The 22706-nt window shown below is 49.1% G+C and overlaps 1 protein-coding gene across 2 annotated transcripts in view; it reads left to right on the top strand.

Moving 5' to 3' along the window:
* Nucleotides 1-22706, top strand: part of Hrh2 (histamine receptor H 2) — a 41771-nt gene that overhangs the window by 10060 nt on the left and 9005 nt on the right. The window contains exons 2-3 of one of the 2 annotated variants that reach the window (XR_015640638.1): nt 11690-13207; nt 20464-20608. Coding sequence is in view for 1 of the 2 variants with exons in the window: in NM_001413011.1 (NP_001399940.1) it covers nt 12135-13207 (1073 nt within the window). In the remaining variant the exon portion in view is untranslated. 2 annotated transcript variants of the gene reach the window in all.

Genomic DNA, 22706 nt, shown 5'->3' with positions numbered 1-22706 from the left:
GATCATACCTTGGCCCCAGGGTAGGGTTCTATCTCTGTAATAATCCACCCCTCCCACTTGGCCTCACCCCTCTCCCTTACTACTACTGCCACCATGAGGGGACTGTTACCAAAGTGACCCCTTCCAGCATGGGCTCCCTTTCCTATCCACTTTCTCCCCCTCACAGCCATTCTCCACCTTCCAATCCAAACTCAGGCCCACCCTGCCTGCCCTGGCCCCGTTCCCAGCCCACAGGCTGTTCTAGACGGATTTGTTTTAGGCTCGCTCTGCCTCTCTCCATCTGGTGACCTTGGCTGCCTTCACTCTCAGACAAGGTGGGACCTCAAATAAGCTTCTGTAAGAGAGAAGCAGACAGCAAGCATGAGGCACGCCATCTGTGGAAGAGCCTCGGTGTCCCTCACACGGCCATGGCCCGGACGCCCACTTTCCTCCTCTCAGCAGTGGGTTGTGATGAACCAATGTGGATGGAATCACAGCCTCAGAGAGGTCAATGGCCTTCCCAGCAGCAAAGTGGAGACGGCGCTAAGCCAGAATCTGATACAGACCAGGCTTTCACCTTCTCACTCTATGCTATTGGCTCCTTAGGAAGGGTGAGATAACTCCCCTGGTACAGAGCAGGCAGCCCTAGGGGGCTCACCCGAAATAGATTCAGGTGATATGTGGCACATATACAACAGATGCCCGGGTGCCTTGGAAACCTTCCTCTGAACACCGAGAAAACACCTGTCAAGTGCTACCATCTAAAGCGTCACCACCTTTCCAAGGTAGACCAGTAACCCTTTGGACTGGCCTCAGAGGCGTCAATAACATTGGCTGTCATTTGCACTTATTGTTGGGGTGGCCCATTTGTGGGAGAGGGGGCCTATCCATCTATGGAATGAATCATTAGACAACTGCTTTTGCAAAAATTTGGACGCCTTCGAGGGGAGAATGTCACGTTAAAAAAATAAAGCCATAATGATTTGTGAATTTGGTAAGGATCATAAGGGGATGGATGAGGGACTGACGTTTGGGAGACGGAGGGAGGGAGATGGGGTGAAGCATAAGAAGTTGAGTTTCAAGAGGGCTGGCTCTTGACCCTGTATCATCAGTTACATGGCCTCCACCAAAGTAGCCGGTTTCTCTGGGTCACGTTGCCAAATGGGAAGACTCTGGTATCCCTGTCCACAGCACACAGTTCTCCTATAGACCTCCCATTGAGGTAATGTGTGTGGAGAGGCTGGGGAAGCGGGTGGCAAAGGCACAGAGGATTGCCTAAGTGGGAACGTTCTTGGCAAGGGTTAGCTTTGTTTGCTTCTGATACCTATAAAGTGGCCCAGCCAACCACAGGGCTTTGTCCTGTCATCTAATCTGTACCCTGCTGGAAGGGCAAACTCTCAAGGAATGAGCTTGGTGCAGAGAGGAGAGCAGAAAGTAGCTGGTCCCTGGGTGTATGGTGGTGGTGGTGATGTGAGAACGATTAGGGGTCCATGACGGCTGAGGTGATGAGGTGATGGTGAGGGCGAGAAGGTGCATCCATCAGGCAGACCTGAGTGCATAGAAATATGAAGCCCTGAATGGCACCAGAGCTGCCTGTAAAGGGGGAACTTGGAGCGTTTCACGGACATACAAAAAATAGAAAAGTTTGAGTTCCGGATCAAAACTACCAGAGAAGAAAACACACTGCAAGTGGCAGCTTGTAGCCAGACAACCACAAACATAGTATTAGCCACCTAGCCACATCCATGCTCCCCTTTTTTTGGAATGAGCATAAATTGCAATGCTCTCCCCATCCCGGGGAGTATGGTTTCCAACAGAAAGTATTCAGGGCCCTGGACAAGGCTCTAAATGACTGATTGGGAAAAGTTTTTTTTTTCTTTTTTTCGGAGCTGGGGACCGAACCCAGGGCCTTGCACTTGCTAGGCAAGCGCTCTACCACTGAGCTAAATCCCCAACCCCTGGGAAAAGTTTTATAAGAGGCTCTCCATCTGCGGAATTATGTAAGGAGACCTAAGATGGCTGTCTCTTGAGCATGTTGTAAAAGGGCCTCAGGAGTGCTAGGGGATGGTTGTGTTTGGATTCCATTCAGCTCTCTCATATTTTTTATTTGGAAGACTCGTAATTGCTTTCTTCCTTCCTCCCCCTCCCTTCCATCCTTCCTTCTCTTCATGTATTTAGAGCTTGGAGAAACTCAAGATGTTCTAAGCCTGTCTCCTCATTTTTCTGCCAAGGAAACAGAGTATAAAGTGAGTGTCGCACCAGGACTTAGACCGGGGATCCAAATTTGCAGTAGGTTACCCTCCTTACCCCGGCTCCTGCCCCAAGGCTTTTATCCCCCAAGGTGGTGGGGATTTGGGCTTCTCTGCCTAAGCGGGGAGGTCTCCGCTTTACTTCCTTGAGACCAAGGCAGAAGCCTTGCCTCCCTCTAGCTCCTGTCTTTCACCAGGTCTTCCCCACCCCCACCCCCACCCACCCCGAATGTCAGCCCACGCTCCTGGTCCGCTTTGACCTGAACACTTCAATTCCAAGTCTATAAAACAGACGAGCAGAACTGCAGCAGAGAAAAAACACACGTGTAAAAGGTGCTACAATGTAGCTGGACAGTTCCAAGTGCCTGATAAACGGGGTGTTACTATGTGGCAATGGTGTATTTGGCTACTCCACCTAATAGTCGGTGATCTCCTATTGCCTTTCAGGGAGCAAGATAATAGGGCTCTAAGTCCTAACAGTTGACAGTTCACACTCCAATGGAGAGTGGCAACAAGCAGGAAAACGAGCCAGGCAGGCATAAGCAGGAGGCTGAGGCAGGAGAATCAAGAATTCAGGATCATTTTCTCCTATATGATGAATTCAAAGTCAACCCGGCCCTGAGATTTTGTTGCAAAAAATTAAGTAGTTAAAAATTATGCTATGTAAATGCTACATAGAAGGTTAGGTGGGCTGTACAGTGGAGAGGAGTCTGGTGGGCCCCTCCTCAGAACGGTCACCTGTGCTGAGATAATACAACTGCACCAGCTGAGTAGCCACAGAGTTGGTGGCAGCAGCAATGGAAGGTGACAGAGAGGAGAGGCTAGATACAGAGGCAGGAGACACCAGGCTGGCCTGTGTGTGGTGGAGCGCTGGTGTGAAGGAGGGGCAGGGAGTTAAGAGTAACGCTTATGTGTCTCACGGAACAGTTCTCTGAACAATGTGTTTGAAGGCTGGGCAAAAGCAGAATAGAAAAGAAGTCTCAGGGACCTACTTCCCGATTCCAGACAGACAGACAAATGTATAGACAACCAAGTCTATAGACAGAAAGTAGCCCGGTGGTCACCAAGGTGGGGGAGGGGCCAACAAGGAAAGGATCTCCTTCTTGCTGTGGTTTGGATTCATGTGCAATGTGATAATGCTGTCCAAAGCTGCTGGGCTGTGCTTATGAGAAACAGTGGCTTATGAGAATTTCAGCTCAAGGGGGAAAAGGCATGAAACAGAAATAACCACTTTCTCAGACAAACAAAAAACTAAGGGGCCTTGCCCCCAGGTATGGTTTGGCCACCGCCACGCACTACTGCCAGATGCCAAGCCGATGTCACCACAAAGGAGACATAACAGCCGAGCTGCCCAGAATCCGGATGATGTGGGGAGGTTTAGATGCTCACGCTCTGACCTCGATCTTGTACAAAGCCCTGCCGGTCTTGTCACTGGCTATGTGTGGCTTTCGACAAGTGATGTGCTCTCTCTGAGCCTCAGTTTCACTACCTGTCCTGTGTTGATAACATTTGTCTTGCTGCAGATATGTTACCACCTGGGTAGGTGACTGACACATGGGAATGGTCACTGTCTTGGCTTTGAGTCAAAGTCACCTTCTCCCTCTTGGGTCCATCCATCATTCTAAAGAGATCACTTTGAAGCCATCACCCGGCTCTGTGTGGATGAGAACCTGGCTAAGCGGCGGCGAGGCTCTTGTCTACCTGGGCCGAGAGCAGCAGCTACAGACCTTTGCCCCAGATTCCAGATGACATTCAGATAGGCTCACCTTTCGATTGGCCTGGTGTGTGTGTGTGTGTGTGTGTGTGTGTGTGTGTGTGTGTGTGTGTGTGTTGCGGGGGAGTGCATCCTTGGACAAGGTGACATGAGGACAAGCAAAAGCTAGTTCTGCTTTTAATCACCCATGTTCCAAAGAAACAAAGGGGGTGGAATGAAAAGCCCTGTGAGGCTGGGCAACAGCTTCTACCAGATGTCTTCCTGCAGTGAAGGCCATGACCAAATGTCCCACCCACTATGTATGAGGACACAGCTACTGACCCAACCACCAGAAAAGAAAAGAAAAGAAACAAAGAAACGAGAGAGAGAGAAAGAGAGAAAGAGAGAGAGAGAGAGAGAGAGAGAGAGAGAGAGAGAGAGAGAGAGAGACCGTGATTTTCAGGGAGTCTTTTGAAGAAGCTGAAGCTGCAAACACAGGCATTCAGGCCGACCGGCCTTTGTCTGCTGAAAAGCTAAATACAGAGTAGCTAAGAATAGGGACTGTGGAGGCAGACAGATCTGGGCTCAAATCCTGACTTTCCCTCTTACTGGTTTTGAGACTCTGGGCAAGCGCCACAACTTCTAAGCTTTGATTTCCGCCTTTGTAAAGTGGCGAAAAGAAAAATCCCTCACCTGACAGAATTGTGCAAAGAGGAAATAAAACAGTGCATTGCTTCAGGCCGTGAGGTAGACACTCAGCTAATTTCCAAGTGGAACAGCCTCGCTGACTGGCTAGGGAGACCTGGTGTTTTCTGTCTGTTGCCCGATCCCTGGATGATCTTGAACTTGCTCGTTGAATGGTCAATGTCACCCTATTGCCCTCGGAACTAAATCTAAACATCTGGGCACCTATCCTCCATTGCATTTTCCTCCTGACAATCAGCTGGGTAGGTTGGCAGGCACTGGATCTTGCAAGCAAGGCAGGCGGTGTCATTTCTACTCTGACGAAAGAGGAACCTTTGGGAGCATGGCGTAGTCACAGACATGACCATCTGGCTGTGAATCTCGTGGAGGGAAGGAGTGTGAGCTTGGAAGTGGTGGGCTTCTTACAAAGCACCCTCTCCCTAACCTAAAACCCATTGCAACTCCGTCTCCATCCCCTCTCAATGTGACCTGGTCACCTACTTCCTTTCTGGTATGCTGTCCCTTCCACTCAGCATATACCGCCTCTTCCCTTTTCAACATGACAAGTCATGTCACTATTGGTTTTTGAGTAAATGAGATGTCCGGAAAGGGCCTTAAATGAGGGTAGTGAGAAGGGAGTCTTCCACCCTTAATGTGGCTACCCATTTCCTCCCTAGAGACATGGGTACCCTCCTCTGTGACTTGGAGGCTCCCCCACACACCACTTAGAGCTTCCCAGGTACTCTAAGCTAGTCTTGGTGTCTCCCTCACAGTCTCTTGTGTGCACTTTCATGTTCTTTCTAGACTCTGCTAACACATGCAGTGCCAGGGAGACCCCGACACAAACTTCCAGAAGCACAGCTGCTGGGTCAATTAGTCTACAGGTTTGAACGTGGCTCTCACTAGTGATCCCAGCCGCTAAACAGCTGGAGCTGGAGAGAGCCAGAGCCATCAATTAAGAGACATCCGGGACAATGAAGGGAGAGTCTCCTCTCAAAATAAATGATAGATAATTAATAATTATGATGATGATTGGTGATGATGATAATGGGCAGACCCAGGAAAATGCTGTCTTTCTCTAAGTGTGTGTTCTGTATGCATACGTGAGAACATAAACACAATCCATACTTATACATACATGTATATATACATCCTTACTCATACACTCAGACACATAGACTCACACACTAATTCACATACACACTCAACACACAACCCACACTCACACTCACACACACACTCTCTCACACATGCACATTCACATATGCACTCACTCTGATACACACTCACACATACATGCACACTCTTACACTTTTACATGTACACACTCATACTCATTACACATACTCACATGCACACTCATATATAGCCTCATACACACACTCACACACACACTCAATATTCACTCCCACACATATACTCAATACACACATTCATATACACACTCACATACACGCTCAATATACACTCACACTCAAGGAACACACTCACATTGTACTCCCTTGTATACACACACATACACACACACACTTGATATATACTCTTACATGTATACTCTACTCACACACACTCATACTCAGTACAAACAATCACATTCACACTCACACATACTTGATATACACTCTCACTGATACACAGTCACATATGCACTCATATGCTCTCACATACACACACTCAACACACACATGCACACTCACACACACTCATTATACACTCTTACATGTGCACTCAATCATACACTCTTCCTTTCACACACACACTCAATACACACACTCACATTCACACTCATACACACTTGATATACACTCTCACCAACACACACAGTCACATACACACCCATGCACACTCACACACATACACTCAACACACACATGCACACTCACACACACTCAATATACACTCTCACATATACACTCAATACACACACTCTTACACACACACACACACACACACACATGCACACACGCATACACATGCACACACACTCAGGGCTGGTTCCTCTGAGTCTCCGTGCACCTCTCAGCCCATACTGCCCCTCCCTGGCCAGTGCTGAGGTCCTGGAGAACTGGAACCTGATGTGCCATTTTCCTTTCCCTGGACCTTCATCTCAGGCTTCCACAAGAGGCTAAGTCCAAGTCCCAGCTCCAGACAGACAGACCTCCATGTCAGCATCTCCTGACAACCCTAGAGGGTGGAGAGCACTCTTGGGAAGGCTTAGCATCACTTCAGCCATGACCCTCTAAATAACAAGTTGCCTTGCCAGTCACCATGTGAGGCAGCTGCTCTGAAGCCTGGGATGCTCTGTCCTTCTGTAGAGAATGGAAGCCATGGTGCTTCAGTAGCTACCTGCTTCCGAGTCCACTTTGGACTGTTTCCTAAGAGATGGTTTTGAGGTGTTTCTAACTTCTCCACCCCAGGTCCATGAACACTGACATAAACGGACTGCCCTCTGGAGACCTAGTGGTGTGGGTATCTGCTCATCTATGGTGATGGGTGGGGACCTTCATCAATGCCTGCTCACACAGACCCACGGGGATGGGGATGCCTGATGAGTGACTGGGAAACACGTCCTCAAGGAGTCCCATTACTGCCTTCTCAACTGTACTTCCCTTCTGTGCACTCTCCCTTTCCCCTGTCAGAAGGAACATGCACCCTGGGTAAAAGAGCACCATCTCCCACCTCAAGCTCCTCAGAGGTGTCTCTTCTCCACGTGCTACCTGCTTTCACTCTTAGCTCATTTCTGTCTTCCACGACTCTCTCACTTCCCCTGAAGAGAACTTGGCACAACTGCAATTACATAAGTAAAAACTACCCCCAAGGATCAGGAGGTGACAAGAGACCAGGACTTGGAAGAAGAGTAAGAGCACACAGGACAAGAAAGGGATGGAGAGCTTGCCAAGCAGTAAGGACAGAATTTTTCAGAACCAAGAGAAAGTGCATTTCCACCTCAGAATGTTGTGAGGCACAGCGGGTATTCAACAGGCAGGAGCTGACACTGAAAATAGAAGATGGAGTCATTCACCATGAATGCCCAGCCAAAAGTCTATACTAAGAGACAACAAAGACAGGTCATGGGAACTGGCCAGGGCATGCTCAGCTCCCCACAGAGAGCCCAGTATGGCCAAGTGGGCATAAAGAGTACCCAAGAGACCCACTGAGATCCCAGCCTTTGATTGCTTCCGAGTGCTGCCCATGGAGGCCACCTGGGATGAGGGGCAGACAATGAGTCTGTTAACAAGGCTGTGGACACCTGCAGCTAAAATCAAAAGCTTCCCTCTGCATGTGTGTTGAGGGCTTACTCTGCCTGGGTATATTTAGGAAAGCATCTCTTTCAAATGCATTAAGGCAAACATGGGGAGCTATCAAAAAGAAATGCATAACTGTACAGCTGAAACATTTGTGGTCAACATGTGAGATGGGAAAGGAAATGGCTGAATTAATATTATATCTTTGTCACATGTACAGAGAGGTAGAGTCAAGCTGCTTAAAACTGTATCGAAGATAAACAAGATTGTTGTGCATATTACTCCTTCAGCTTTACACAACTGCCCAGGAATATGCAATATAAAATAATAAACACATTCTCACCTGTCCATTCAGACAGTCACCAGGCCCATTGAGCTCCAAGATGAGCATTAAGGTAGGGAAACCACAGGAGAGCACACACATGTACACACTCCACACTGTGCATACATTTCCCTTTCTATGGGCAATGGAAAAGGATGGATGGATGGATGGATGGATGGATGGATGGATGGATGGATGGATGGGTGGGTGGATGGATGGATGGATGATGGATGGATGGGTGTGTTGGTGAGATGGATGGATGGGTTGGTAGGTTGGTGGATATGGATAGGTGGATGGAATGGATGAATAAATGGATGGATGGGTATATGAATGAATGGTTGAGGTGGATGGATGATGGATGGATGAATGGATAAGATAGGAGGGATGGATGACTGGATGGATGGATGGATGGATGGATAGGTGGATGGATGGACGGATGGATGGACAGCAGATTGATGGATGGGTGGATGGATGGACAGCAGGTTGCTGTGTAGAGGACAGATGATGAATGATGGAATCCAATTGATTAGGAAAACTGAAGTCTAATCAAAGAATGAGCATTAAGGGCAAACCACCAGAACTTGAACTGTATATACTAGTCAGCTTTCCACACGGTGACAAAAAAAAGGAAAAGAAAACACCTAAGGTAAGCAGGAAATAAGGATTACTTGTGCTCATCACTCCAGAGGTGCCAGTCTACAGTCTCTTGGCCCGGGGACTTTGGGCTCATGGTGGCATAGCACATCATGGCAGAAGTATATAGCAGAGAGGTTTGTTCACCTCAAGGCAGCCAGGAAGCAAAGGGGGATCAAAATTCCAGTACCTTCTTCATTGGGCTTATCCTAATGACCTCACTTACTCTTTGTAGGCCCTAATGACCTCACTTCCGCTCTGTAGGTCCTACCTTCTAAAACCTCCACCCCTTCTAGTAACAACTCAGGCTGGGTGGCCAAACCTCTGATACATGGTCCTGTGGAGGCCACTCCTCCACACTGTAGGACTAAGTCTGAATTTGGTTCTGTCAGGTATCAGAGGACATCACTTGGGTCTTTGTCCACATCACATACCATCCCATGAAGTTAAGCAGAGACAATTTCTCTTACCCCTAGGGCTGTTCTTAGGATCCCATGATATTTTTCTGCCAGGCCTGTTACCCAGTATAGATTCACTGTAGTTTACTCATCCTTTTCCTGGTGGTAACAAGTTGTATCCATATTTTTGCCACTTCCACACCTGCCAACAAAGATATTATCAATGTCCCTGCAACTGTGGTTACATCACCTCAGGCTAGTAACAGGAAAAGGAACTGGTTAAACCTTAAATCCTTTAAAGAGACATCCATTATTCACTTAAAAGAAATTAAGAAAAGGGGGTTATAAAGTGATGTGTATATGTTTGGAGCTATGCCCTGCCTATATTCACACAGAGGGGACAGGGGAACTGTGGAGGGCCTCCCTCAGTTCAAAGATCACAGCATTCACCTCCTGGGTGAGTGGGCTAGGCTGTTTGACAGCTCAGATAGTTGATGCCGCCTGCATGCCCCTGGGATACTCTTAGCACAGCAACCATATAAGTACTTACCGCAACGAGCATTTAAGTACTTAGAGCAGTGAGCATAAGTACTTCGGCAGTTTGAAAGTTTGGCGGAGCGACCTTTACATTAGCTACTGCGCTGATACTGAGGATTCTTATGGTTCAAAGGATACACTGGCAGCTTGCTTACCTGTAGATGATCATTCAGAGACCATGGGGTGGGATGGAATTAGCACCACACAAACTCCCCCCCCCCCTTCAGAATGCTTGGGGGGAACTCTGGGAAGCCTTATGCTAAATAGAAAGATGGAAAAATTGATCCTGGAAGACTCACAAAGCGTCAGTCATAGCAGTCACCTGTGCATCTCCGGCACCCAGAGCTCTGCAGCACACCCAGAGAAACGATTGTTGAAACCAGGAGGGAGGGAGAGAGTGGGTTTCTAATCATATTGAGAGTTGCCTCACTCCGATGTGAATACTCTCCCAGATGCTAACTTGAATGCCAGCCTGATGCCAAAATGCCTACAGCCAACTGTCAAGGAAATGCAGGGGAAATTATTATCAGAAATACGGAGTCTCAAAAATGTCTATGTTATTGCTCCCCCTCCAAAGTTAATTAAGTGTGGTGGTAAGACCTATGCTGTTTGGGCTCTTCTTGTAATGAAAAACTCCTCCAGAAATATTACCCAGAGGCTCAGCTCACAGGGCTAAGAGGCTGAGGCAGTAGGAGCAGCAGAGGGTGCTGGGGAATCCTGGTACTTGCTCCAGCATAGGCATCATAATCAGAGGCTGCATCTGTATTCAGATTGCAGAGCAGCTCCAGGCCAGAGCTGGAAGAGGCAGAATTTATGTCCTGTGGCGGGCGATCTGCTTGCTTCTAAGAGGGTTCCACCGTCATTTAGATTTCCACAGTCTCCATCCTCAGGAAAGCCTGCTGGCAGCTCAGAAAAACCAGGAGGGATTCATGTAAAAGGGGCAAGCCATGAAACAAGGAATGACCTTGTTTCTCATCAGCTAGAAACATAGGCTGTCCCCACTGGAGGGGATTTGTGGAGGTGATCGGGTGTCAGGGATTGTGTGTACAGGAGGGAAAAGGGAGGGAGAGAGGGAGGGAAGGAAAATCACTAAAATGCCTGAGAAGGTGATACAGTGGTAGAGTAACCACTTCCGGTCACACGATGGGCTGTTATACAGCCATTAGAATTGAGTGAGCTGTGTACCAGCTGACTTGGAAGCAGAAATGTTTACACTGCTAAATAAAAAAAAAATGAGACTTAGACATGGGTGTTGAACCCTACGCAAGGATGGAGTTGACAGATCATGAAGACATTAGGTGACAAAATCAAAACCAAGACTAGCCCTGTGCTTGCTTTTTTTCCAGATTGTTGGGGGATAGAGGAAATCATGATGATTTTGTAGCAGAAAAAAAACAATATGAAATTTACAGTTCCACATCCACCATGAAGCTTGACCAGAGCAGAGTCCCATGGCTGCTTTTAGGCTACAGTAGCAGAGTTGTCATTTCAGCAAACACCCTGCAGGCTACAAAGAAAAGAATACAGGCTGCCTGGTTCTTTCTCGGAAAAACTTGTCAGTTCCTGGTTTACTGTTTCCCACACTTAATAATTCAGTAAATTGAGTGCATTTATTTATCTACTCATCCAATGCATCATTTAATCAACTGAGGACAAATGTCTACCAGTGGGGTTGGGCAGCAACCAGAGGCAAATGAAAGCAGTCTTGTCCTAGATCTGCCCCTCCACTTTTTTTCCTCATGGTACCATAGACTTACATCCTGGTCCCCTTCACCATCCATCATGTGCCCTGACCATCTTGGTCTTTCCTAAGGAGGGATACCTAAAAGAGTCCCCATTGACTCCTGATCTCTCATCTCATGATTGATGTCTAGAAAGACTCACCTTGAAACAGGTCATGCTGTTGGTATAATTCTGAAGTTCTAAACACTCAATCTTTACATTTACAGCTTCTATGACCCCCCAGAGAGGGTAGCTAATAGTTTTCTACCTTAAGTCATCGATGGGAGCAGGTACCAGCCATGGAGAAGGACATGACAGCCTATGTGTGTGAACCCTTGCATATAAAACCTAAGCCACTTCAAGACATATCCAGCAGTGCCTCAGACTCCATGAGGAACCTAGAAGGTAGATATGTATTACAGACCTGGGAGAAGTCTGGCTTGGAAGACCAGCTAAGGACTGGGGTGTGAGCTTTTAAGGCCCTGTCTTACTTTCGTCTTATCCATGTCCTGCACTTCACAAGGAACAGCTTGATCTATTGTTAGAACAGCATTGGGTCAGTCACTAAGCCTTCCCCAACTTGCCTTTAGCTTGGTTGGAAGCCCAATTGTCAGAGCTGGAAGAGAAGTGGCCAAGACCAAGAGGTGAATGTAGAAGCCACAGGGCCCCAGAATGGAGCCCAATGGCACAGTTCATTCCTGCTGCTTGGACTCTATGGCATTGAAAGTCACCATCAGTGTGGTCCTTACCACGCTCATCCTCATCACCATTGCTGGCAATGTGGTCGTCTGCCTGGCTGTCAGCTTGAACCGTCGGCTCCGCAGTCTGACCAATTGCTTCATTGTGTCCCTGGCAGCCACTGACCTGCTTCTTGGACTCCTGGTGCTGCCCTTCTCTGCCATTTACCAGCTGTCCTTCACGTGGAGTTTTGGCCACGTCTTCTGCAACATCTACACCAGCTTGGATGTGATGCTCTGCACGGCCTCCATCCTCAACCTCTTCATGATCAGCTTGGACCGCTACTGCGCTGTCACGGACCCACTGCGGTACCCTGTGCTGGTCACCCCAGTTCGAGTTGCCATCTCTTTGGTCTTTATTTGGGTTATTTCTATCACCCTATCCTTCCTCTCTATTCACCTAGGATGGAACAGCAGAAATGGGACCAGAGGGGGCAATGACACCTTCAAGTGCAAAGTCCAGGTCAATGAGGTGTACGGACTGGTGGATGGGCTGGTCACCTTCTACCTGCCTCTTCTCATCATGTGTGTCACTTACTACAGAATCTTTAAGATTGCCAGGGAGCAGGCCAAACGGATCAACCACATCAGCTCCTGGAAGGCAGCCACCATCAGAGAGCACAAAGCCACCGTGACACTGGCAGCCGTCATGGGAGCGTTCATCATCTGCTGGTTTCCTTACTTCACTGCATTCGTTTACCGTGGGCTGAGAGGGGATGATGCCATCAATGAGGCGGTCGAGGGCATTGTCCTATGGTTGGGCTATGCCAATTCAGCCCTGAACCCCATCCTGTACGCTGCTCTCAACAGAGACTTCCGCACGGCGTACCAACAGCTCTTCCACTGCAAGTTCGCAAGCCACAACTCTCACAAAACTTCCCTGAGGTTGAACAACTCTCTGCTGCCCAGGAGCCAGAGCCGAGAAGGTAGATGGCAGGAGGAGAAGCCCTTGAAGCTCCAAGTGTGGAGTGGGACAGAACTCACACACCCCCAGGGAAACCCAATCAGGTAAAGGTTGTGGGTTGGAAGTGCTGGGAGACACCCCACCTTCAGTGTAGATGGTGCTAAGACCATTCCATGAGCATTTTACAGAAATCATCTCTCATCCTCCCAATGGCTGGCTCTCTTAGGTAAAACGTTTACCTTCAGTTTTAAAAGGCCACATTAAAGGTAGCAGAGATCTTACCTAGGGCCACTGGGCTGGGACCTGAACAGAGTGCTACTCACTCACAGGCCCTTCTTTCTAACTAAATTGCCTTTCCTCTCAGGTAGCCTAAGGATTAAGGCCTGACTCTGCCACTCAGGAGTTGTGAGTGATCAGTTATACCCTCGGGAGAGCATGCAAAAGCATGTGCCAATCACTTCTTCCTTGGGGAGTGCCGCAGTTGGTAGGGAATGAGAATGGCAGAGGTTGGAAGGTGTGGCCTCAGTAGAACCACAAGTATGGGCTTTGTATGTAGAGTTTGGGGAAGGACACACACGGGCGAGGGACAGGTGGCTTTCATTTAGCTGGGCTTTGGAAATGAGGACATAGTTAGTAGATCTGAGCCATGGAGAGGAGGCTATCATGACCCCTTTGATGTGAGCTAGCAGAGGAAGCCTGTAGATGTTTAAGGAGGGAGTCACACTGATCCATGGGTAGGGGAGAGAGAAAAGCAAAATCTTGTCAGCTGCTTTAAAAGGAAAAAAAACCAATTCTGTAGAACACTGGGTAAGCAGAGTGCAGTAATAGTAGGGGCTGGGGGCGCATATGAGGAGCATAGTGACAGCAAGAGTCCACCTCTTAGAGCTGTCCAGGCTGGGAAGAGAAATAGAATCAAAATGAGATTTCAATAAACTCGCCAGGGACAAAGTCACTGCAGGGTGGTACAGGGACCCCATGACACTGTCTTGGGGCACTGAGGAAGCTGCTGTGTACACAACCAACTCCTACTTGAGTCATGAAGAGGGCCTTGAAAAGCACCTAACAAAGGAATTGCTCAATTAAGGTTGCTTTTCTTTCTCTTTCTACAGACCATACCTTAACCCCCTACAGTGCTGGTCAGTGGAGCAGACCCAGCCATTCCCTTTATTATCCATTTATTTGCAAGCCCTGATGCTAGGCTCTGAGTTCTGCAGGAAAGCTGGGGCTAGACTGCCTCATTAGGTTCCTAGGCTCCATCCGGTCCATCCTCACAGGCACCATACCCTCCTACAGGAGGGTCCTCCCATAGACTGCATACCTGCTCCTCTCCTCCCTCTCTCCCTCTGGTAAAACCTTATTGTTCCTGAACCCTGCCTACAGTGTCACAAATTCTATCTTTCTGGCCTCTGGATTCCCCACCCCCCATCAAGTTCATCCTCCAAGCCAGCACAGGGTCTCCCCATGCCTGGAGACTTCCTGGTCCCCACCTGATGGGTAAAATGCTCCCCTCAATCTCATCATTTCACCTCTTTCACAAAGCTGAGGATCTGGGAGGAAAAATAAAGACGCAGGAGGAATAGACTAGACAGGAGACAAAAAAGGTCCTGTTTGGTTAGGCCTGTGTATTAATCAGCAGCCTCTTAACACACTTGGCAGAGATGACTAAGTTACACCAGGCTCCTTCCCTTTACTATCTGCAGAGGCCAAAAGAGGGCATCAGATTCCCTAGAACTAAAGTGATAGACAGGTGTGAGAACCTGACACGGATATTGGGAATCGAACTAGGTTTTCTGCAAGAGCAGCTCTCTAGCCACTACCCTCCACTTCATGGACAGGCAACCAAGGCTCAAAGAGTCCAGTAAATTTCTCCAAGTAAGTCATGGTAGGACATTCCTACAAACTCCATTACTGAGTAGTCTTTGAGTACTGGGCACCTGGTGGAGTCTGAATGTCCACATTTTCTTCTGGTCCTCAGAGTCACCCTGGGTACTGACTGAGACAGCTCCCAGCTTCCTTACTGTCCTCTCTGCTCTGTCTGAGGGCAAGAACAGAACTCACTTAAAGCCTTTAATTCTGCAAGAATCTTGAAGGCAACTGACCCAGACTCTCCTGAATGGAGAGGAGCAGGGCACAGCCAGATAAGGTAGAGACCTCAGGAGAGGTTAGCCAAACTAACTGGTCCTACCTTTCTAGCTTGAGGCTCTGTCTGTCCCTCCTCAGCCCCATTGTGGAGGGACACCTCACCCATCCCACCTTCTGATTCCATCACTAAATATGAGCTTTTTATTATGTGTTTATTAAACCCTTATTAGATGCCAGTGCTCTCAACACATAGCCCTGACTGGGGCAAACAAGCAGGGCTTCTCACAGGGTGATGCTGAATCAGTAGCTTCCCACACACAAGCCAACTGGTGTCCGGCCACCACCCTTCCAGACATGGCAGAACTAAGATTCCAATCCTGTCTGTTTTCCAAGCCTGGCCTCTGTCCACCAACAAACACCTGGACTTGAACTTGTTTCTGCTTTTGACAGACACCTCAGACTCATTCCTGTAGATACCAGAAGGGGAAGCCAAGGCACTGGAAGACTTTAACCCATCTGTAGTGCAGAGCAGACTGAAAGACCCTTTGGGTCTTATTCCCCTACTCATTTGCTCCCATAATCTCTGTGGAGATAAGATGCTTGGGCTCCTAGCCTATCGGTACTTCTGAGTGAGAACTTCCTCATTCCTGCAGAGTCCCTTTGTTTCCACCCCTGGCTTGGCAAAGACCAAGGTGCCTGGTCCCAGTTGGGTACCTCCTTCTTCACCTTCCAACCCTCCTCTTGCAAGGTGCCAGAGTGGTCTCCAGTCCCTGAGTCTGCCTTCCTCCCCTCTAAAACCACACAGGCTCTTTCAAAAAGTGACTCGATGGAGGTCCAACCCTTCTGTACTTTCAGATTGAAGGTCAAAGTCTACCCAGCCATAGGCTTTGAATACTGGGAGCCTGCAAATGCACAATTTCTTCTTGTGCATGTGGTCAGCACCTCCTAGGCTACTACATGCTATCCCACCTTCATTTTGGGTTGTGTTTACCCCACTACACCGTAAGCTCCCAGGGTGGCAGATCCTGCCCATGTTAATCACTGCTGGGTCCCTGACAGCCAGCACTGTGCCTAGCAGGTTGATGAATAAATTAATTCCTTGCCCTAGGTCTCTGAGAACCCTAAGAAGTGGTCAGAGTCACCCACTCCAAACATCAGGAAACCAAGCCTCAAAGAGGGAAGTTGGGGAGCCCTAGAAAAGCTCAGGCAGAGCTTGTTCCCTTTTTCATGTACACTGAGTCACAACAGGCCCTCCTCCCAGACTTGGTGCCAGGGCCGTATCTCACAGAAGCATCCAGGGCCATTTCTGAGTCACAGAGCCTTGGGTGGGAAGTCTCCCCCAAGCCGCCCACCGCCAAGCAGCTGTCACAGATGGGCCTGGAAGAACGAAGGCACATGATAATGACATAAAAAGTATCTCTAGGTAGGACAGCCATTCATACATAGACCCTTCACCACAGCATGGTCTCGCTACACTGGGGATGGGAGATGAGAGGGAAGGGGTGGAGGAGGGGGGTGGCGCTTTGCTTACTGTTTCAAGTTCCCTCTCTGGAGATGGAGCTCCAATGGCCATCAACATGCCAGAGCTTCATGTCTAACAGACACGCTTCCCTAGAGGAGCTGTTGTTATTAAGAAGGGAAGTTTTCTTCACCGGCCTAAGCCCATGTTGGCTCGTTCAAGAGCCCAGATATGTTTAAATCTGTCATCTGACTCTCTGACCTGGCCTAGGTTTTTGTCACATGGGTTTCAGCATTTAACAGCTTCCTCTCAAACAGTAAATGACAGCAGCTACCCTCCCTCCCACTGCCTTCCGGGTCCTGCTGGCTGCCTGGTGTAGGACAGGTCTCCCTCTCTTTCCCAATGTTAGCTGCCTGGAGGTTAGATAGACCCAACATGAGTCATGGTGCCTCTATTTATTGGTTGGTGACACTTATCAATCTGAGGCAACAGCTCTGACTGCCCTTGAGAGTGAAGGTAGAGGCCCTTACCACCCCTGGTGTGTGGCAGGCACGTGAAGAGACGTGTTTCTTTGTCCTGCACCTCTCTCTTCCTCTTCCTGCCTGTACCTCATCTTCCGTCCTCATTTCCTCAGGTACTATCCACTCCTCCATTCAAAGTCCACATGCCAGTGGTTTCTAGAACCTTCACAGAAGCATGTGGCTGCTATCATAGTTAATTCTGGGGCACTTATATTCTACCAAGAGATCTCCCAGTTCCTTTTGCCGTCGACTCCCAGTTCCCACCACTCATTCCTTCAGCCTCTACTCAAGGAACAACAATGCTACATTTTGTGCCTGGCTTCTTTCTCTTAACATGATGCTTTAAAAAAAGAACAAAACCAAAAAACAAACAAACAAAACCTGGTCTTCCTTTATCCATTTTTTTTGGTCTTTGTTTTTCTACCATTCCTTCTAAGACCCATTCCTCCTTCACTGGGGACAGGTGAGGGCATAGTAGACACAGGGATGTATTATGGGGTTCAGACACAGACAGCCATCCACAGGCTTGACTGAAGAGATCTAGGGTAAGGGCAGTGTCTGGGACCACCTAGCTGGCCCAGATCCGACCCTCTTCTTCCTCCCTCCCAGGTGGGTTCCAAATGCCACTGCAAAGCTGCTTCGTGAGCCCACAGCCACAGCCAAGCCACAGCCAAGCCACAGCCAAGCCACAGCAGGCCACGACTTCTTCTTTCTCTGCAGAGAGTGTGGGCTATGAGAATCTCTCTTACTCTCAGAGGAAGTCAGGGGTGAGGGGAGAATAAAAGGAGCAGTGGGGACCCTGTTGTGGTTGGTCGCTCACTGGAAATAGTGCATCTGGAGATGGTGCCAGATGGAGGTTGAACACCCTACTTCAACTTCTTCCCCAGATTGTGCCTCTCCCCTGGCCTCTCTCTAAGACAGGCCAGCAGACACTGCCTTCCCAGGACCTGGGAAGAGATGAAAGGGCCGCCAACTTGTCAACTTTCACCTTTAGGAAAAAAGACTTCACCCAGGTGAGCAGACATGGGAAAACTCAAAAGTCCCTTTCCCCCCGGGACACACAGAGAGAGTCCTCCACCCTGCACGTGATGCTCTGGGCAGACACCAGCCAACATGTCCTGTTGGGGACATACTTGGAAGGGTTGCTTACCTTTCAGAACCCACAGAAGATGTTGGAGCAGGGAACAGATGGGCTTTTCCCCCTCAGAGTGTCAGTTAGCTTCCACATCTAAACTTGTAACAGAGAAGCCAAAGTTCTCATTACCTATGACTTTGCAGTACTGTGTCTATGTCAAGATGCACAAATTCTTAGCGCTATGCTGGGGTTGCCGGAACCGTTCAGAACCGTGTCTCCCTGCACAGGTTCTTAACCTGGAAATGTCAGCCTATACCATACAGCTGAGGTAGACGCAAGGCCTTGGCAACTCAGAGTGTGTAAGTACACACTGGGACATCTGCACGGTGATCTATCCCCTAACGATGCATTTCTCAGATCTTCGTCAAATTGCTAAATAACACACTGCTTGCCGTTCCATCAAAGGCAGCCATGATCATCAAATAAATACCGGAAGGTGGCTGGGTCCCGCTGAAGTATTGTTTACCGGCTCTAAAATGCCAGTTGTGTGACATTTTCATGGGTCATGAAGTGCTACTTTACATTTTTATAGCCTTTTTTATTTGAACAGACAGTAGGTAGGATTGGGCCCCGGGACGATAATTTCCCAGTGCTGGCGTGGGGGTGACATGAATACTGATACCCTGCTTCACACTCTGGGGATTTAGGGATATGTTTGCCCTTTCTGAGCCCCAAGTTTCCCATCAGGAAAAAAAAACAGGATTAAAAAAAACCACCTCCCTAAAAGGGTCAGGATGAGATTCAGCACCAGTTCACACACACTGCCTGGCACAACTTTGTCTACACCTGGAAAGCAGTGGATTCTATTCCCCATGGCTCTTTTTGCATGGGAGAAGCTGAAAAGTTCGGGGCTTCCATGGATTTTTCTCGGGACACTATAGAGTTACTCAAGTTGTCTCCTGAGCCTGAGCCTCCTGTCCTTTCTCTGAAAGCTGGGAACTTGGATTCGTCACAGGGGACCCTTCCAACAATCACTACGTATCAGTGCTTAACAAGGGAGAAAATTATGCCCACAACCCCAACTGTGTTATGTCAAGAATTCCTCGCAGTGGCAGTGGGGAACGTGGTTTTCATACTGATGAGTTGCTTAGTGGGGAGAGGCAGACACATTGAAATTTGTTCTTGTCATGATTAGCTACAAGTGCCAGAGCGGGGATAGGTCAGGGCATGGGCTATGCACAAGGTGGCTCTGTGGCAAGATCTCTAGCCTTAGAGACCAGCAGCCCGACCTACTGGTGCCTCTGCCTTTTCCACAGAGGTATCTGCTGGATGTGACTCTGAGAAGGTCGAGTCCTTCTCAGGGACCAGATTTTCTTACCTCTAAAAGAGCTGGTCCTGCCCGTGCAGAAACACCAGTGAGCCCCAGGTGTCTTTGCTTTGGGGTGACGCTGGTATTTATGTAACACAGAACCTGTTTACAGCAGAGTGTTGGGAGCCAGGATGAGATAGCATTCCAGGGTGTCTACATCTGAGACTCCCCTGACTGGGCTGTCACGTTCTCCCTGCTCAGAGACAAGAAGCGAATGGGGGCCTGTACCAGGTTCCACATGACCATCAGGTCTTCTTGTCCTGTGTGTGCCCCCATACTAAAGCTGCAGGGCGCAGGGCAAGCTACATCACAGCCCACGTAAGACTCAGTACTGTGTTGGCGGATGACCCACATACCACCATCACCCACCGACTGGCACTCAAGACAGGTAGCGAGGAAGTGCCTGACCATATTGCTTTCGATTCATCCCAGGTACAGAAGGCAGAGAAAGGCCAGGGGGGACAAGTCCACCCAGTCCAGCCAAGTAAAAGCTGATGGATTTACTGGGGTCACATGAGCGTGGTGCAACTCAGACTTCTGCATCTCTGAAGAGCCCAGCGAACTTGTGGGACACTGTAGCAATGCAGCTCCCGGGGGTCTCCCCTCCTCCAGAGGAATGGCTTACTTTTGCATAGGCTCAGGCGTGAAGGAAGTTTCTTGTGAGTTCCATGACCTTCTGAGCCTCCCTTTCCCCTCTCGGAAGGGATGCTGATTTTTTTTTTTTTTTCAAATACGATCTACCATTGAAAGTCACAGAGGATCCTTATTCTCACTGTCCACATCTGGGTGCATATGTGGTGACAGTCCTGGGTAAGGTGTCCCCAGGGTAAGAGTCTTCCTTTCTTTCTGCACAGGGAGCAGACACACCATGATGTCACAGATGAAGGAAAACCCTAAGTTTCCAGTGTCTGACAACGCTGTCACTTCCATTTGTGACCCCAGTGACTCTGGATGCTGAAGGCAGTCACTACAGGACTCACCCCACCTCCAGCCTTTGGGGTAAGTTCCCCCAGGCTCTCTGGGCCCCTCTAGACCTGTCCTATGGCCTGTCCGTGCCAGCACAACTGGCATGTACGGCCTGGGTCACAGCTGGAAGCTGCTAAGATTTTCTGGACCCTATCAGGAGTCAGTCCTACACACAGGCCCTGGCTCATGCTGCCTTCGGTCTGTTTGCTGCCGTAAGCAACTCCAAGGCGAGCATCCTTGAACCGACTATGCCCAGATGTCTTTCAGACTTTTCCTAGAAACTGAGTTTCTAGAGACAGTGTTCCGGGTCAGACTGGAGGGATGTTATTTTAGGCCCTTCCTTCCAATTTTCTCATCCTCAGGACAAGCTTTATAAGTCTCCCTGCTGCTAGCCACATCTGAAGGTATGGCTTCCTCAAAGCCCTATCAGCAGTAGAATCCTCCAAGTGTCGTGTGGCCAGCTGACCAGAGCAGAGGAGACAGACCAAACAGGGAGAAAGAGCACTGGCCTGGAAAGATTGTGGTAGGAACCTAGAAGGAAGAAGTTTCTGAGGGAGCTGAGGAGAAACCATGTGGAAGGAAATCCCTTTCCTAACTTCAAGATCAAAGCCCTTGAGACACTCTGGAAAGCACACTAGGGACTCAGAGAAGAGACTGGCATGGATACCCAGGACACAGGCACAGGGAGAGCCCCAGAGCAGGGTCTTATGGCAGGCTTCTCCAAGCGTCATGCTCACTGTTGAAACAACCGGCACGCACGCCAGTTTGCTTGCTTCGGCAGCGAGACACGAAGAGCCAGGGGAGCGAGCTTCCAGAATGCATCAGATACCCTGGGGTCCTTTGCATAAGCAGCCAGTAGCCTGAGTCTGGAGGGAGTCTAGGATTTCCCTTATCTTAGGTAAACAATCCTAGAGCTGGTGGCATGGCTCTGTGAATAAAGGTACGCTCCAACAAGGCTGATGACCTAAGTCTAATCCCCCAGATCCACACGGTACAGAGAGGTGACTGTCACAAGCTGTCCTCTGATCTCCACATGTACACCATGACATATATACATATCCTCTCTCTCTCTCTCTCTCTCTCTCTCTCTCTCTCTCTCCCTTTCTCTCTCTCTCTTTCCCTCCCTCTTTCCCTCCCTCTCCCTCTCTTATGCACACATGCATACAAGCATTAATTTTTTTAAAATCCAGTTTCAAGAGAGGAAACACAAGGAGACAGGGTAAACAAAAGTTAGGACTAGGGAGACCTGAGTGGACCCACTTGCAGAGAGATGGAGCTCCCGGCCCCCAGCTCTGCTTCCTGCATCCTGAGGAGAGCATGGCAGGGAGTCCAGTGCAGCTGGTCTCCCCGGAAGCCGCCATCTTTATTTGCTTTGAGTCCGTGGGAAAGTGGCTAAAATTCCTGGGTTCTGGGTCCTCATCTAGAGATGATCAACAAACGTTCTCCTTCACCTGGGAGTTGTAAAGCAAAGTGAGTCTTGGAGATTCTCACAGGTTTTTGTCCAGCGGTCCAATGCCACTGGGTGACAAAGCGACGGGGGAGGAGCTAAACAGGAAGTAGGGCTCCTCCACACCTTCATTTCTCTTTCAAGCAACCTGCTCACGTGCCATAACATACCCAGCACCAACCTGTTGGCTGTGCTGCCTCAGGCAAGTTTCCCAACCTCTCTGACCTTTGCCACCCCTACACAGTACAGTGCTCCATCTTCGGCATTAGTGTGGCAAGCAAAAGATGTCTAGTACCAGGCCTGGTGTGCGTAATTGCTCTCAGACGATGGCTTTTCTGTGGTTCCCATCGCTCAGTGACAGAGTTCAGATCTAGCAGGCGTGTGTAGCCTACATCCTTGGACTTACCAGCAACATGTACATGGCTAGACCTGAATCTCTGGATACCCGAGCTGGTGCCCAGACACCTGGGAGAACTGCCTGAGCCCTCTTCCCTGCACTCTCTCAGTGCCGGGGTGGGGGTTATTTCCTGACAGGGTCAGCATTCTGTCTGTGAGGTAAAACAGCTGAGGTAGCAGCTTCGAAACAGGGTTGGGAAGTCTCAGTGTGTGGTCGTTGTCGGCTTTGCTTCAGGACTGAGGTAGCATGTGCATCAGAGAATGCCGGGGAGCAAACAGCTCACCTCA

This window comes from Rattus norvegicus, chromosome 17 (genome assembly GCF_021556685.1).
Source record: "Rattus norvegicus strain SHRSP/BbbUtx chromosome 17, alternate assembly SHRSP_T2T, whole genome shotgun sequence".
Taxonomy (NCBI): domain Eukaryota; kingdom Metazoa; phylum Chordata; class Mammalia; order Rodentia; family Muridae; genus Rattus; species Rattus norvegicus.
The sequence above is the reverse complement of the archived record's forward strand: the minus strand, read 5'-3'. Positions and strand labels throughout refer to the sequence as shown.